Raw genomic sequence first — 16,737 nt, 5'->3', positions numbered from 1 at the left:
TCAACACGCGTGTAGAGTGACATGAACACAACACATCAACACGCGTGTTGACTGAAGCCAACACAACACATCAACACGCGTGTAGAGTGACATGAACACAACACATCAACACGCGTGTTGACTGAAGCCAACACAACACATCAACACGCGTGTAGAGTGACATGAACACAACACATCAACACGCGTGTAGACTGAAGCCAACACAACACATCAACACGCGTGTAGAGTGACGTGAACACAACACATCAACACGCGTGAAGACTGAAGCCAACGCAACACATCAACACGCGTGTAGACTGAAGTGAACACAACACATCAACACGCGTGTAGAGTGACATGAACACAACACATCAACACGCGTGTAGAGTGACATGAACACAACACATCAACACGCGTGTAGACTGAAGTGAACACAACACATCAACACGCGTGTAGAGTGACATGAACACAACACATCAACACGCGTGTAGAGTGACATGAACACAACACATCAACACGCGTGTAGAGTGACATGAACACAACACATCAACACGCGTGTAGAGTGACATGAACACAACACATCAACACGCGTGTAGACTGAAGTGAACACAACACATCAACACGCGTGTATAGTGACATGAACACAACACATCAACACGCGTGTAGAGTGACATGAACACAACACATCAACACGCGTGTAGAGTGAAGCCAACACAACACATCAACACGCGTGTAGAGTGACATGAACACAACACATCAACACGCGTGTAGAGTGAAGCCAACACAACACATCAACACGCGTGTAGAGTGAAGTGAACACAACACATCAACACGCGTGTAGAGTGACGTGAACACAACACATCAACACGCGTGTAGACTGAAGCCAACACAACACATCAACACGCGTGTAGAGTGACGTGAACACAACACATCAACACGCGTGTAGACTGAAGCCAACACAACACATCAACACGCGTGTAGAGTGACGCGAACACAACACATCAACACGCGTGTAGAGTGACGTGAACACAACACATCAACACGCGTGTAGAGTGAAGTGAACACAACACATCAACACGCGTGTAGAGTGACGTGAACACAACACATCAACACGCGTGTAGACTGAAGCCAACACAACACATCAACACGCGTGTAGAGTGACGTGAACACAACACATCAACACGCGTGTAGACTGAAGCCAACACAACACATCAACACGCGTGTAGAGTGAAGTGAACACAACACATCAACACGCGTGTAGAGTGACGTGAACACAACACATCAACACGCGTGTAGACTGAAGCCAACACAACACATCAACACGCGTGTAGAGTGACGTGAAAACAACACATCAACACGCGTGTAGAGTGACGTGAACACAACACATCAACACGCGTGTAGAGTGAAGCGAACACAACACATCAACACGCGTGTAGAGTGACGTGAACACAACACATCAACACGCGTGTAGAGTGACGTGAACACAACACATCAACACGCGTGTTGACTGAAGTGAACACAACACATGAACACGCGTGTAGAGTGAAGCCAACACAACACATCAACACGCGTGTAGAGTGAAGCCAACACAACACATCAACACACGTGTAGAGTGACATGAACACAACACATCAACACGCGTGTAGAGTGACATGAACACAACACATCAACACGCGTGTTGACTGAAGCCAACACAACACATCAACACGCGTGTAGAGTGACGCGAACACAACATATCAACACGCGTGTAGAGTGACATGAACACAACACATCAACACGCGTGTAGAGTGACATGAACACAACACATCAACACGCGTGTAGACTGAAGTGAACACAACATAGAGGCCGACCAGAAACTGAATTTCTCGTTTCGGCCGAAAACGAAACCAGGCCGAAAGTTAAAACTTGACTCTCTGCCGCAACCAAAAGTAAACCGAAAGTAAACTTTTTGGCTTCGGCTGAAACAGAAACTAAGCCGAAAGAGGCCATTTGCCAACTTTCGGCGCAGAAATCGATACCGAATTTGGGTCGGCCTCTATCTCTCACAGTGGTCTACTACAAGATCCATAGTAAACCAATCTTGTCTGCAGTAAACCACCACGGTGTGGTGACATGCTGCTAATTATAAAGTCGTACAAATGATTAACCTCGCTAATGTGCTGACCAACCTAAATGGCTGTGCAATGACCAGGAAACGATCAATGAAGGCGTTGAACAACGTGGAGGCTAATAGGGGTTTTCCCCTTTTTTCTGGCAACAAACCTGAAACCTTTTTTTTACGAGGATTCATGTCTGCATCAACCACAATACCTGCAGTCAAAATGCAAACAAAAAACATACTATGATAATATATGATGCATTGTCCTTGAAACTGATTGGTCCACACCAAGGGACGGCTTTCTCTTGAGCCTCGACCCAATTGGTGCTCGACCAGATGACGCCTTTTGACGCCTTTTGGCGTCAAAAGGCTTTAAGTCAAGATTTTAATGATTGTTTATTGGCACCAGGTAAGGCCCCCACTGAACTATGTAGCTTTATTTTTCAAAAGCGACCTGGCGATCACAAATGATGGCCCAACGAAGTGGCTCATCATCACGTGGAAATGTATAGCAGCCAAATACCTGTCAACGCCTGACGTTAATTCTAAATGTGGACGAAAAAACCGGAGGACCCCGGAGAGACATCCACGCAACCACGGGCGAAGAGACACGCAAACTCCAAATATACAGCAGCAGGCGTCAGGGTCGTGATCGAACCCACGACCTTCTGTAAACCAGGCGAGGTCGTTAACATCTCATAGCCACCGTGGCACCCAACAAAGAGAGGCGACGCAAGTTGAGGAATCTTGTACACACGACGATCCACCATTACCGCGGTTGTGATCTCGGAAGAAGCATGAGGATAGCTCAAGGCATGACGGGGCAGAGAGAAGCACTCCCCTCGCATACACAAGCAGCGCTCCCCGCGACAGACGATAGAGCCCCCCTACCCCCGGTGTTACATTTGCCGCATGAAGTTCAACCACGTGATCACACATGGAGGACTTATCGTGGCCTCTAGATGCCTCACCTGGTTCAATTATGGATATTGACGCCATGTGACCTCCCTACGCGTGTGACCTCTCCACGTGTGTGACCCCCCCCCACGTGTGTGACCTCCCTACGCATGTGACCTCCCTACGCGTGTGACCTCCCTACGCATGTGACCTCCCTACGCGTGTGACCTCCCTACGTGTGTGACCTCCCTACGCGTGTGACCTCCCTACGTGTGTGACCTCCCCACGCGTGTGACCCCCCCCCCCACGTGTGTGACCTCCCTACGCATGTGACCTCCCTACGCGTGTGACCTCCCTACGCGTGTGACCTCCCTACGCGTGTGACCTCCCTACGTGTGTGACCTCCCTACGCGTGTGACCTCCCTACGCATGTGACCTCCCTACGCGTGTGACCTCCCTATGTGTGTGACCTCCCTACGCGTGTGACCTCCCTACGTGTGTGACCTCCTTACGCGTGTGACCTCCCCACGCGTGTGACCCCCCACGCGTGTGACCTCCCCACGCGTGTGACCTCCACGTTGAACGTCTCTCTCCCCCCCCCAACCCCTCCACCCAGGGCGACGAGGCGGAGGCCGTGAGCACGTGCCTCAAGTGCGAGATCTCGCTGTGCGCCACGCACGAGCGGCCGCACCGCGAGAGGGAGGCGTTCGCCAACCACCCGCTCGTGTCGCCCGCCACGCGCCTGCACGACGCGGCGTGCGCGCGCCACGGGCAGCCCCTGCGGCGCTACTGCGCGCGCACGCGCTCGTGCGTGTGCGCCGCGTGCGAGCGCGAGGGCCGCGAGCACGCGGGCCACGAGCACGCGGACATCGCGAGCGCCAGCGGCGACGTGCGGGTGAGAGACGGAAGCGCTCGCGCGCGTGTGCCGTGTGCTGTGCCGTGTGTCGTGCTGTGTGTCGTGTGCTGTGTGGTGCCGTGTGTCGTGCTGTGTGTGTCGTGTGTCGTGTGCCGTGCCGTGTGCTGTGTCGTGGGCCGTGTGCCGTGTGCTGTGTGTGTCGTGTGCTGTGTGTGCTGTGTGTCGTGCCGTGTGTGGTGCTGTGTGTGTCGTGTGTCGTGCTGTGTGTGTCGTGTGTCGTGCTGTGTGTCGTGCCCTGTGTCGTGTGTCGTGCTGTGTGTGCCGTGTGTGGTGCTGTGTGTGTCGTGTGTCGTGCTGTGTGTGTCGTGTGTCGTGCTGTGTGTGCCGTGCATGCGCCGTGCGTGGGTGAGCGCGCACAGTGCTGGCCTCCGATTAGCACGGTTGGCTGCGTAAGTTGTGGAGGAAGTTCATCGTACGCACACGGCCACCCACCCCCTCGTATTCATAGGCGCTGCTTCTCGCTAACAGCACTTGCCCCAACAGTCTGTTAAGGCTACGTGGGCAGTCTGTGTCTTTGTTCCTTATGAGGAGCGTGCGGTGCAGTGGTTAGCGCGCTGCGCTGCGAACCCGGCGATCCGATGAATTATTGATTCCCGCTCACGGCCACCCACACAAGTGACGATTGTGTGTACCCTTTCTGGGCCTCCCCTGGACCGACATCGTTCTTATTGCAATTGTTATGATATTATAACCGTAAGAATGTTGGAAATGTTGAAAGGCATGTTGGCAATGGTGTACGTTCCGCGAGAGTTGAGTCTCGTGAACACGCGGCGTCGTGCGGGAAGTAACCTGCAGCGAAACGTCAGACAAAAATGTAAACATTATTTTTAATCATTCCTTCCTGTTTGCTGATAAACCAAATCGTTCGGGGCGTTTTTGCCCACTTGACAACCTGATTTAATTCGACGTTTTTCGCGTGGTTGCGGAGGGTAATATATATTTTAAATAAAACGATATCACAACCTCCACTATGTGACCCAGAATTAACTTAATTCTGAAGGAGGCTGAGTACGCGATTAAATCATCAACTGCCCCCCACCCCGTTCCACTGCGCGTGAGCAATGAGGCGGCTAGCAGAGGGGAGTGGGGGGAGCCCCGTCCACAGACAGCCATCGGAGGTGGCATCTCAGGTCAGTCGAGAAGCTGTTATCGTTCTAGTGGCTGCATAACGCAGAGTTCGAGGTCATACTGATCCCCCCCCTCTCGCCTGCTCCCCCCACCTCGCCTACACCACCTCCCTCCCCCTCGCCTGCTCTCCACCCCCCCTCATCTCCCCCCCCCACCTCGCCTGCCCCCCCCGCCTGCCCCCCCTCTCCCCTCCCCTGTGCAGGTGGAGCTGACGGCGTTGCTGGAGCGGCTGGCCCAGAGGGAGCGGACCCTGAGCGCCGTCTCCACGCAGCTGAGCGACTCTTCGCGAGCGATGCAGGTACCACTGTGAGGCCACTGGGGGGGGCACTGGGGGGGCACTGGGGGGGGCACTGGGGGGGGGTATTAGGTGGGGGGCTCAAGCAGCTCAAGGGAGTTGCCAGGCGGGGTGGTAGTGTCGCACCGTGGCCTGCAAGCCGGTTCTGTGGAGGTGGTTTCTGTGGTTCGGTGGTTGTGAAACTCCTTTGGGGTCGTCCATAAATGACGTCACGCACCTGGGGGGGGGGGGGGGGTCAGACATTTGTGACGATGTGTGACGGGGGGGGGGGTGAGAAATGTGACGTCACATCAAAATGCGCAACTTTAAATAAATATAGACAACACGTTCTACTTAATTAAATATACTTTTTAATAAATTCGAGATTTGAAGTTTTTAATAACTGTTTTCTCCTACAACATCAGAGTGCAGCGCCACATTAAATACGCACTACAATGACAATAGTTTAAAGCGATTTGAAGAATGTTTTATTTTTTGGGGGGGGGGGAGGGCAGAGCTTTGTGACGTCATATTTTAGGGGGGGTCTGACTTTTTATGACGTCGTGTGACGGAGGAGAGGGGGTGGGGGTCAAAAATCCTCTAAAATCGCGTGACGTCATTTATGGACGGCCTCTTTCCCGTTCTTGGCCGTCGAAGATGAGGAGGCATTTCGTGCTGGTGCAGGAGAAGGCGATTTTACTGTTTGTCGCGTGTGAATGTTGAACTTCTTTCGCACCGCACGTGGCCAACCCCGGCCAATCGGAGGTGCGGGTGAAGGACAACAAACCGAGCACACAAAACGCACTTCGAATGAAACGTTGGAACTTCTTTCGCGCCGCACGCAACCTCCGATTGGGCGCGGTTGTGCTACGTGCGGTGCGAAATTAGTTCAACGTGCACGCCTTGAACCTGGGTCACACGTGTCCCTGTCACGTGCTCCCAGGCACGAGAAAACCCCCGGTGTCGTAATCGTAACAATAAGTGCTCGCTTCTTGTGATATTGGCGCCCTGCGTTTAGTTCGGGAAACGTCCCAGAGAGAGCAGTGGAGGGTTTACTCAGCCAAGGGGGACCCCTAGTGGCAGCTTGAGAGCCTGTGCGGCAAGGCCGTCATCTCCATATATATAAAAAGGCAAAGTTGTGATTGTGTGTCTGTTCAAAATGTTTAGCGTACTTCCCGACATGCAACAAACTTGAAATTTTCCATGTGGGTACTTTCCAGACTGTACACCATGCAAAAATTATAAAAATACACTTTTGTGTTTTTTTGGTGGGGGGGGAGCTCAATAATGCATTTATTTTTTGCACGGCAAGTGATCTGTGACGTCAAATCTGTCACGTGACCCGCGCACGTGGAAGCATAACGCATTGTAGTGTAGTGGTTAGCGCGCTGCGCTATAAACCCGGCGACCCGAGTTCGGTTCCCGCTCACGGCCACCACCGGTGACGATTATTTTAACCGGTCCTGGGCCTCCCCTAGGTCGACTCAGCCTCAAACGAGTAACTGCTGTGGTGTGTGAACATCGCCACTGGGGAGACAAAGGCGGCCGGGCGTGGTGAATCTTTTTGCCAGTTTCAAAGCATAAAAAAATACCATGAGAATGGGTTTTACCCTTCCTGGCAATTAAAGAGGAGGCGCCTTTAGCGAGGCACAGAGTCTGCGTTAACCACGCATACTTGTGGCAAAAAGTGCAAGCCAACATGCCTCGATAGTATGTGTACTGTTGTCTGGGCAAACACTGGTGAGACTCACGAAGAAGGCTCTCTCTGGTTGTTGTTGTTGTAACGTTCTGACCCCGTGCCCCGTTACTGGATATCTGTGGAAATGAGCTTCATGGCTCATCGGATTCATCCTCGTGGTTTAAATATTGTACAGTATTGTGAAACAAGAAATATTTAGATTTTGTGCCCTCCTCCCCCTGTGCTCCACCCCCCCTAACCAACCCCCTCAAACCAACCTCCCAACCCCGCCCTTCCACCACCAAACCCCGCCCCTCCACCACCAAACCCCGCCCCCTCACCCAACCCCGCCCCTCCACCACCAAACCCCGCCCCCTCACCCAACCCCGCTCCTCCATCACCAAACCCCGCCCCCTCACCCAACCCCGCCCCTCCATCACCAAACCCCGCCCCCTCACACAACCCCGCCCCTTCCACCACCAAACCCCGCCCCCTCACACACCAATCCCTTCTACCCAACCCCGCCCCTCCACTACCCAACCTCCCCCAACCCCGCCCCTCCCCCACCCAACCCCGCCCCGCCCCTCCCCCACCCAACCCCGCCCCTCCCCCACCTGCAGGACCGCGTGCTCGAAGCGCGCGGCGCGGCCGCCCAGAGCGCCGAGTCCGCGCGCCGCGCGCTGGACGCCGAGGAGCGAGCGGCGCTCGCGCTCGCGGCGCGGGCCGAGGCGCTCGCGCTCGCGCGCAACGCGGAGCGGGCGGCGCGCGCCCAGCGCCGCCTGCAGCGCGCGCGGCGCGCGGCCGCAGCGGCGCACGCGACGCTCGCGCTCGGCAGCGACATCGCCACGCTCAAGGTGGGGGGTGGGGTGGGAGGCGGTGGTGGGGTCGGGTGTGGTGGGCGGGGGGTAGGAGAGGGGTGGGGGGTAGGTAGAAGGTGGTTGTCGTTTAACGCGTTATAAGGGGCGCTCGTTCCACGTTATAAGGGGCGCTCGTTCCACGTTATAAGGGGCGCTCGTTCCACGTTATAAGGGGCGCTCGTTCCACGTTATAAGGGGCGCTCGTTCCGCGTTATAAGGGGCGCTCGTTCCACGTTATAAGGGGCGCTCGTTCCACGTTATAAGGGGCGCTCGTTCCACGTTATAAGGGGCGCTCGTTCCGCGTTATAAGGGGCGCTCGTTCCACGTTATAAGGGGCGCTCGTTCCGCGTTATAAGGGGCGCTCGTTCCACGTTATAAGGGGCGCTCGTTTAACGCGTTATAAGGGGCGCTCGTTTAACGCGTTATAAGGGGCGCTCGTTTAACGCGTTATAAGGGCACTCGTTTAACGTTATAAGGGGCGCTCGTTTAACGCGTTATAAGGGGCGCTCGTTTAACGCGTTATAAGGGGCGCTCGTTTAACGTTATAAGGGGCGCTCGTTTAACGCGTTATAAGGGGCGCTCGTTTAACGCGTTATAAGGGCACTCGTTCCACGTTATAAGGGGCGCTCGTTTAATGCGTTAGAAGGGGCGCTCGTTTAATGCGTTAGAAGGGGCGCTCGTTTCGCGTTATAAGGGGCGCTCGTTTAATGCGTTAGAAGGGGCGCTCGTTTCGCGTTATAAGGGGCGCTCGTTTAACGCGTTATAATGGCGAGCTTGTTCTGTGTTGTGCGAAAAGTGTTCCCTCGTGGAAGAACCGCCTCAAAGCAAAAACGCGTTATAACACTGTCATGCGTTAAGCGAGGTCTGACCGAACACTCGGGTGTGTTCCAGCACACACAGAGCTGTGTTTAGAGGGGAGTGTGGTGGAATGTGAGACGCAGCGTTACTAATCCCTCTGCGTTGTTGTTCCACAGGCGGCCGCCGTCATTCACAAGAGGTGAATACCCCCCCCATGCACCCCCCCCCACACGCACCCCCCCCACACGCACCCCCCCCCCCACACGCACCCGAGGCAAAGACCCCCCCCCCCCCGTATATTTGGGCAAGTGCTGTTGGCGAGCGACCTGTTAAGATCGCCTTAGTCTCCCCCGTGCCGCTTGCTGACAAACTGCACAAGACAAGATCCTCCGTGTAGCCTGTGACAGACTGTCGGGGCAGGCGCTGTTAGCGAGTAGCGCCCAACCGCCTTTGTCTCCCCAGTGGCGATGTTTACACCGCGCCAGGTACTCATTTGAGGCTGAGTCGACCCAAGTGAGGCCCAGGACCGGTACAGACAGTCGTCACTGGTGTTGGCCGTGAGCGGGATTCGAAATCGGTTAGCCGGGTTTGTAGCGCAGTGCGCTAATCACTGCGCCGCCGCTCTGGTTTCACACACACACACACAGACCCACAGTACCTGCACACATACCCATGGACACACATTCCCAGGAGGTTACTGAAATCTCGTTACGATTGCATCCACTGCCCGAAAACCATGGCAGCAGCAGATGGAACATTAAAAACTCACTCCAGCAGTGTGCAACTGCGGTCATCCAGAACAACGTGTAACGAAGCAATGGCCCGATCCACAAATATGAAGGAGACGTCACAGTGATAATGACGATGCACGACTCCGCTATTGCCCCTATCGGCGCGGGTTATCTGCGCTTGACCTCCTGAATGTGAAATTGTGGTCGCCCTCTGTGCATCAGCTGTATGAAAGAAAGAGACTTCCCCTGTCACCACTCCAATTCCTATCGCTACCTCAGAACAAACCATACAACGTAGAACCACGCAAGGCACCGATCCACAAATACGAAGAAGAAGACATCACAGCGATGCGCCACTGCGCTACTCCTGACACGGTTGTCTGGGCTTGACCACCTCAATGTGAAGTTGTCGTCGTTCTCTCTGCATCTACATCAGCAGCCGTACGAGAGACCATGTCCATTCCTTCACCCTGAGAATGTGTGTACGTGTGTGTGGACAACAACGTCTGTCATTCACCTAGCCTGGCACTTGTGCCAGGCTAGGTGAATGACAGGCTAGGTGCGCTTTTCGTGAAGGCTCGCTGGCAGGTCACGAGACAGATCCAGGTGCCATGCGTTGACTGAGATGACTGCTAGATGCACCACCTGTGCTCCCCACTGTGCCAGCTTGCTGTATTTTATCCACCCGGCGCTCGACTGGTTGTTGTGAGTGTCGCTCATCTGCCCTCTGCTGCCCAGTAGCTGCCTTCAGAAGCCTCCTTCATAGGAGCCGATCTTGACACCACTGGTACCAGTCTTCTGCAAGTCCACTCAGCTCTACATCCTCCTGTACCGCATTGGTCCATCTGCCACACCCGTTGAGCCCCCTCTGTCCGGCCATACAGAAGCTGCTGGGGATGCGGTGGCTGGGCATATGAGGGCTACGTGACCCAGCCAATGCAGCCTTGCCTGCTGGAGTTTACCGATGGGACTGTGCCCAGATTGTTTAAGGATCGGTGAGCTGCTCACACAATCCAGCGTGCTGGTTAAACTTATGATGGACTGTAGGCAGGCCAGCCTGAATGTTTCTAACCGGCGCAGATGTTCCATTCGAGGAGTCCACGTTTTGCAATCATAGAGAAGGGAGGGCATCGCTGTGGCCTAGCCGCCACGAAGCTTCAAGTGGAGCGACAGAACAAGGTAGCTTCCGCACAGCATTATGCAGCTGATGAAAAGAATGCTGCTCGAATGATTCAAAATGAGATTCTGTGCCAGTTATTGCCTGGAGGTTGTTAATGGCCAAGAGGCAAAAAAAACCCATCGTAGCTTACATCTGGAAACAGTGGCAGTAGCTTCTGTGGACGTTTTTTTTTTAAATTGCAGCCTTGCAACGATGTACAACAGTGTCACTGGTTGTTGTGTGTAACATAAAATGTATGAGGAAGTTGAAATCATCATGATTGAAACACATCGGGGTGCCACACGGCAAAAGCCGCAAAAGCCGATGCGGCGACATTTCCCCATAGAATTATGGCACGAGGCGCCTCCACACCGACTCTTCCCCTCTCAAGCATCTCCCTCTCGCCCTCTCTTAGCCCCTCTCCTACCTCTCCCTCCTCTCCCCCTCTCACCCCTCTCATGTCCCCCCCCCCCCCCCCCCCCGTGCTCAGCCTGCTGGGAGCTGCGGCTCCCGACGCGGCAGTGGGGGGCCCCGGTGCGGGAACGGCGGCCGGGGCGGGGAATGAGGATGATGAGGAAGAGGAGGAGGGGGGTTGCAGCGACTCGGAGGAGCACTTCGAGAGCGAGCTGAGGACGGGCGCGGCGCGGGCCAGGTTGCTCGACTCGCTGCTCGCGCACGCCCAGCGCGTCCTCGCCGTGTTCGACGTGCGGATGCTGCGTCGTTGTGAGTCCCGACGCATCATCGTCGTCTTCAACTCCCCCGGTGGATGTGCTGTGGTGTTCCGTTTGGTGCCTCTACCCGAGTCCTGGATGGATTGTGAACACGTCCGGAACTCGGCTGCCGGAATCCTGTTGGTTCGGTCCTCAAACTAAATTGTTTAAAAAGTAGACACCTTAACATTAATCTGGCTTTGTTCAACATTTTGGTTTTAAACTATTTTTGTATCTTGCCAGATAAGTCTCACTGAGCTGTAGAGCTATTTCAGAAGCGACCTGGCCACGGATGATAGCTCGGTGAAGCGGCTTATCAACGTGTGGAAATTTAAAGCAGCCAAATACTATCTAGATTTGAAGTTTTCGTGACTGCAGGGATCCATACTCTTTGGTTCTTTCGGTAAGGTCACGTGGGTATAAAATAAAATAAATTAAATCACGACGTTTCGATTGCAACACAATCCAATCATCATCAGGTGGGAAAACCACAGCAAGAAAATGTTTTGCTGAAGTGGGAGAGAGAGTTGCCGTGGTAAGAGGTTATACAGCCAAATACTCTAAACGCACGTTGTCCATTCTGAATGTGGATGGGAAAATCAGAGGACTCGGAGAAAAGTCCACGTGACCACAGAGAGAGCGAGAGAGAGAGAGATGCAAGCTACAAATATACAGCAGGCCTCTGGGTCAGGATCGAACCCATGACCTCCTGTATACCAGGCGAGCTAGTTAACATCTCTCTGCCACCGTGGTCCTGGCCCTCTCTTCGCTGGCGAATTCCTACGATGTGCAGCCGCTCTCAAACGTGGACAACCAAAACGATCTCGTAGGTTTACCCCCGCCCCCCCCCCACTCCTCTTGATACGCTTGGCCATCATGAGGGCTTCCTTCTTCGCAATGATCGGTGCCCCTCTGTGCGTTCCGTGCACTTGGCTCCTGCACACACACCGAGTGCCCCGTGCCTTCTGCTGTGAAGCTCCCCTCCACGGGTGTGGAGGAGCGCCTTGCCCCAATGTTCTTCACTCGTATATGGAACGTTTAAATTATGTATGTACGTGTGTATGTTGAGCACCGTACGTAGCCAGCCGTGCTAATCGGAGGTGCGGGGGAAGGACAACAAACTAAACACAGCAACGAGCAGTTCTAAAGAAATTAGTTTTCTTTTATAAATCTAACAACCAAATCAGGCTTCGGCAGGATTTAGCTTGGGATGCCTGCGGACGTCCGGTTCAAGGAGGTTGTGCAAACTTCACGACATCGCCACCAAGCCGTCCCTCACCATTCCATCCCCCTCTTGCTGCTCCCCCCCCTCCCCCCCCGTGATTGTCCCCTTCGCCCGACCCCACAGACGGCTGCCCCCTGACCTTCGACTCAAACACCGCCCACCCGCGGCTGCTCGTGTCGCCGGACGGCCGCTGCGTGTCCCAGCGCGGGCGCCGCGACGCCACCTCGCCCCAACCCTCGGCCTTCGACGTGTGGCCCCAGCTGCTGAGCCGCGAGCCCCTGGCGGGCCCCGGGCGCCGCGAGGGCCCCAGCTACTGGGAGGTCGGCGTCCACGGCGCGCAGAACTGGCGCGTGGGGGTCGCGCGCGGGGACTCGCCGCGGCGGGGCGCCGGCGCCGACGTCTGCCTGGGCGCCAATGCGCTCTCCTGGTGCCTGGCGCTCACCGAGGGCGAGCTCTCGGCCTGGCACGACAACCGGCAGACGCTGCTCCCGCCGCCGGCGGCGGCGACGCCGGCCGAGGACGCGCGCCGGGCCGGCGACGCGGCGGCGCTCGCCGTGGCCGATGCCGGCTGCCGCGGGACGTGGGACCTGCGAGCGCACGTGTGGGAGCGCGGCGCCGGCGCCGGGAAGGGGAAAGGGGCGGCCGATCTCTCGCCGCCGGCCGCCGCGCCGGCTCCGGCGCCGGCGGCGACGTCGGGGCTGCGGCGCGTGGGCGTGCTGTTGGACCCGGCAGACGCCCGGCTGGCGTTCTACGACGCGGAGCGCGGCGCCGAGCTGCACTCGTTCCGCGTGGCCGGGGACCGCGAGGGCCGCGAGGGCCCCGAAGGCCGAATGTACGCTGCCGCCGGCCTGTGGGACGTGGGCTCCTGCCTCACGCTCTACGTGCCGCTCCGAGAATCCAAATGACGATCGTCACCCAGCTCCCCCCCCCCCACCCCTCCTCCTCGCCTGACCTGGGCCCCGTCGTCAACGAGCCCCCCCACGCTGGGCTGGCACGTCTGCTGAGGACACGGAGTACCGCCGGTTAGCACGGTTGGCTACGTACGGCGCGAAATAAGTTCAGCATACTTACGTAGACGCAGAGTGGCGGGGTCAGTTCAGGCGCGTACGTAGGCGTTTGGTGGATTGTTGCCCTTCGCCGGACCGCGAGAGATGGGGGCTGCTTGATGAGTTGAGGCCTTCGCCCGGTGGGGGGTGGTCCTGCTGCATTGACATCATCGCTAGAGACTTGACAACCACTGCTGAGGTCTTGTTGACGCATAGTTACGCATGCTCTTCGTGTGCGTATAGTTTGTCGTCCTTCCGCCGCATCTCCGATTTGCATGGTTGGCTACGTACGGTGCGAAAGAAGCACAACGTACGTACACACACTGCCGTCGTCCAATCAGGACCGTGTCGTCTCAAAGAGACTCTGTGTCGCCTTACAAGAACTCTCTCTGTTGTCTAATTAACCCCTTTCCCGTTACGATAACTTCATCGGTACCGAGGCTTCCCACAAGGCCATGTGGGAGGGCAGGGGCGCAACTATGGGCAGGGGGGGTGGTATGTGGTGGCGTTATGCGATACAAAGGGGGCCCAGTCGGTTCACAAGGGAATGCCCAAATCAATAGATAAACACAAATACAAACATACAAAGAAATTTTATCTTAAAAAATTCATTCAAATTTAGCTGTGGCGTACTATGGACCAAGCCCGGTGGTTAACGCATCCTGGCTATGATATTAATAGAGCGGCATAGAGTTGCGCGATCTACCGATGGGACTGGCATGAACGCAAGATGCACAATAACTTAATTGTGAGTATTGTTACCTTTACATATTTTATTAATACTGGCACTGCGAGACTGTCTACTTCTAAACCCAATACTAATATATAAATATAGCCTACATATTATAGTATACGGGGGTTAAAAACCATCCGTAACTATTTCAGTAAAAAGTGAGTCGGGAGAAAGGAGGGGGGCCCACAGTCGGATCTTGCACAGCCCCCCCCCCCGTTTAAATAGCCCATTGTGCCCCCATGGGAGGGCGCGCGTGGCACGGTTTTGGCACCGGTTATTGTAGCGTGGCGGCGGTCGTGTCACCAGTGCCGGATTAAGTTAGTGCGGGGCCTGTAGCAAATGTTATGAAGGGGCCCTAAATACCAAAAAAACATAAATGTTGAAATATTTTTTTTTTACTTGTGTAGTGCCGTGAATTCACTCGGACAACAACCGTCTTCCACCGTCACTTTTATTCCATCGTTCCGTACACACACACACTATATAATTTCACACACACACACTATATAATTTCACACACACACACTATATAATTTCACACACACACACTATATATATAATTCTCCTCTTCGCTCTCCGCCAACTCGGACACTCCGATTCACCTCAGCATCGTCCGCGCAACCTCTTCCACACACAGTGGTTCTTCCTCTATCTCCTCACACACAGTGTCGCCGCTATCTCTTCACACGCAGTGACTTCCCTTATCTCCGCACACACAGTGACCTGTCTGTCTATTCACACACAGTGACTCTATCTATCTCCGCACACACAGTGACTCTATCAATCTATTCACACACAGTGACTCTATCTAGCTATTCACACACAGTGACTCTATCTATCTATTCACACACAGTGACTCCATCTATCTCCGCACACACAGTGACTCTATCTATCTCCGCTAACGCTAACTCTCCCTATCGCTATTTACTGTCTTTTGGGTTCGGCTCTCAATCTATTCTTCCCTAACATTGCCAGCTGTCCTCTTCGTATCTCTCCACCTCTCGCCAACAACTGCCCAACAACAACTCCAACTCTCCGTTCAAATCACCTAGCGTTTTATCCCCTTTCCAATTAGCCTTAATTAATTGCCACGTGGCTCGCTGGCATTTTCGCACCAGCTCGCACCTGTCCAACGGTCAGACTTCGAGACTCCGCCACTTAACGCTAACAGCCTCTCGACCAATCACAGCCCTCGTGCCACGACTCCCTTAATTACTTCGGGTTGTTTACGCCACCCGTGACTCGACCACCTGTTCGACCTCATGTGACCCACTCTCCTTGTATGTCTGTATGTACTGTATGTGGCCAATTCCTATGCGTATCGTTTACTCCACTACACTTGCATAGTAAAGTAATTCTATTTTTTCATTTGCTATACAGCTACATAATACGACAAATCGCTAACCTTAAACACCCAGTCGTTCATACAAGTTGAAGGCGGTATTGTACTATAGTAACAGAGCAAGTGCAGAATCACTGAATCGGAATTGATAGCTTGAAAGCATTTAGCGCAGGGCCCTTGAAAGTGCGGGGCCCGCAACATATGTAGCTACTTTTGCGACTGTGATAATCCGGCGTGGAGAGTCAACCAGAATGCAGCAGCAAAACTGTCGCCGCGTGCGTCTGTCTTAAGAGCCTGCACGTCTGTAGTCCGCATGCCCAGCCACTGCATGCCAGAGCAGCTTGTGTGGGGCCGGAGAAGAGATGGAGCTGATGGCGGTACAGGAGGATGTGGAGTTAAGTGGACTTGCCGATGACCGGTACCAGCGGTGGTGTCAAGATCGGCCTCTGGGGAGGATGAGGCTCAAGTATTAAAGCTTTCGTGACTGCATAAAATTACTCATTGGTTTTTTCGGCAAAGTCACGTATGTAGAAATACAATAAAATTATATTAAAACAAAAAACAATCACGACGTTTCGATCACAACGCAAGCGATCTTCATCAGGTGTCAAGAACAAATCACGGAGGTAAATACAACAAAAAGATGAGAGAAGAGAATTCAACAAACCTGAAAATACATTATGTGAAGCACATCCGGTCAGGCCAACAACACAGACACTTCCTGGCGGACCACGAATTTCAGAAGAGTGTTAAATTTCGTGTTCAATCTTTGGATTGCACATACCAGCATAGATAGAATGAAAAATACGAGGTACACGGTCAGTAGAAATACATATACAAGTCCACCAAGAGGTAAGGAGGGAGGAAAGACGGACAGGGACGCAGAGAGAGAGAGGGGGGGGGGGGGGGTGGAGGGATGAACAGAAACTTAAATATGAAATACGGTTGGAGGGGGGGAGGGGCAAGAGCGAGAGCGGCAGCTAAAAAACACGCACATCTTACAGATACAAAACGGCAGCTCAAAAAAGTACCACCTTGTAAATACAAAACGGCAGCTCAAAAAAGTACCACCTCTTGTAAATACAAAACGGCAGCTCAAAAAAGGGCACATCTTACACATAATTACAACGGTAACTTCCCCGTAGAAGTGTGACAATAAAGTATTA

General features: G+C 54.2%; 1 protein-coding gene across 1 annotated transcript in view; it reads left to right on the top strand.

Moving 5' to 3' along the window:
* LOC116955937 (E3 ubiquitin-protein ligase TRIM11-like) overlaps positions 1–16,450 on the top strand; it is a 28,807-nt gene extending 12,357 nt beyond the window's left edge. Inside the window, exons 2-7 of the mRNA XM_076053738.1 lie at positions 3,591–3,869; positions 5,221–5,316; positions 7,591–7,824; positions 8,802–8,824; positions 11,006–11,238; positions 12,574–16,450. Of these exons, the coding sequence (XP_075909853.1) occupies positions 3,591–3,869; positions 5,221–5,316; positions 7,591–7,824; positions 8,802–8,824; positions 11,006–11,238; positions 12,574–13,355 (1,647 nt within the window). The 3' untranslated portion in view covers positions 13,356–16,450. The remainder of the gene's footprint in view (positions 1–3,590; positions 3,870–5,220; positions 5,317–7,590; positions 7,825–8,801; positions 8,825–11,005; positions 11,239–12,573) is intronic.
* Positions 16,451–16,737: the final 287 nt, after the last annotated feature.

Source organism: Petromyzon marinus, chromosome 62 (genome assembly GCF_048934315.1).
Source record: "Petromyzon marinus isolate PM22_M1 ecotype Great Lakes invasive population chromosome 62, UKy_Petmar_22M1.pri1.0, whole genome shotgun sequence".
NCBI classification, from domain to species: Eukaryota; Metazoa; Chordata; class Hyperoartia; order Petromyzontiformes; family Petromyzontidae; genus Petromyzon; species Petromyzon marinus.
The sequence above is the reverse complement of the archived record's forward strand: the minus strand, read 5'-3'. Positions and strand labels throughout refer to the sequence as shown.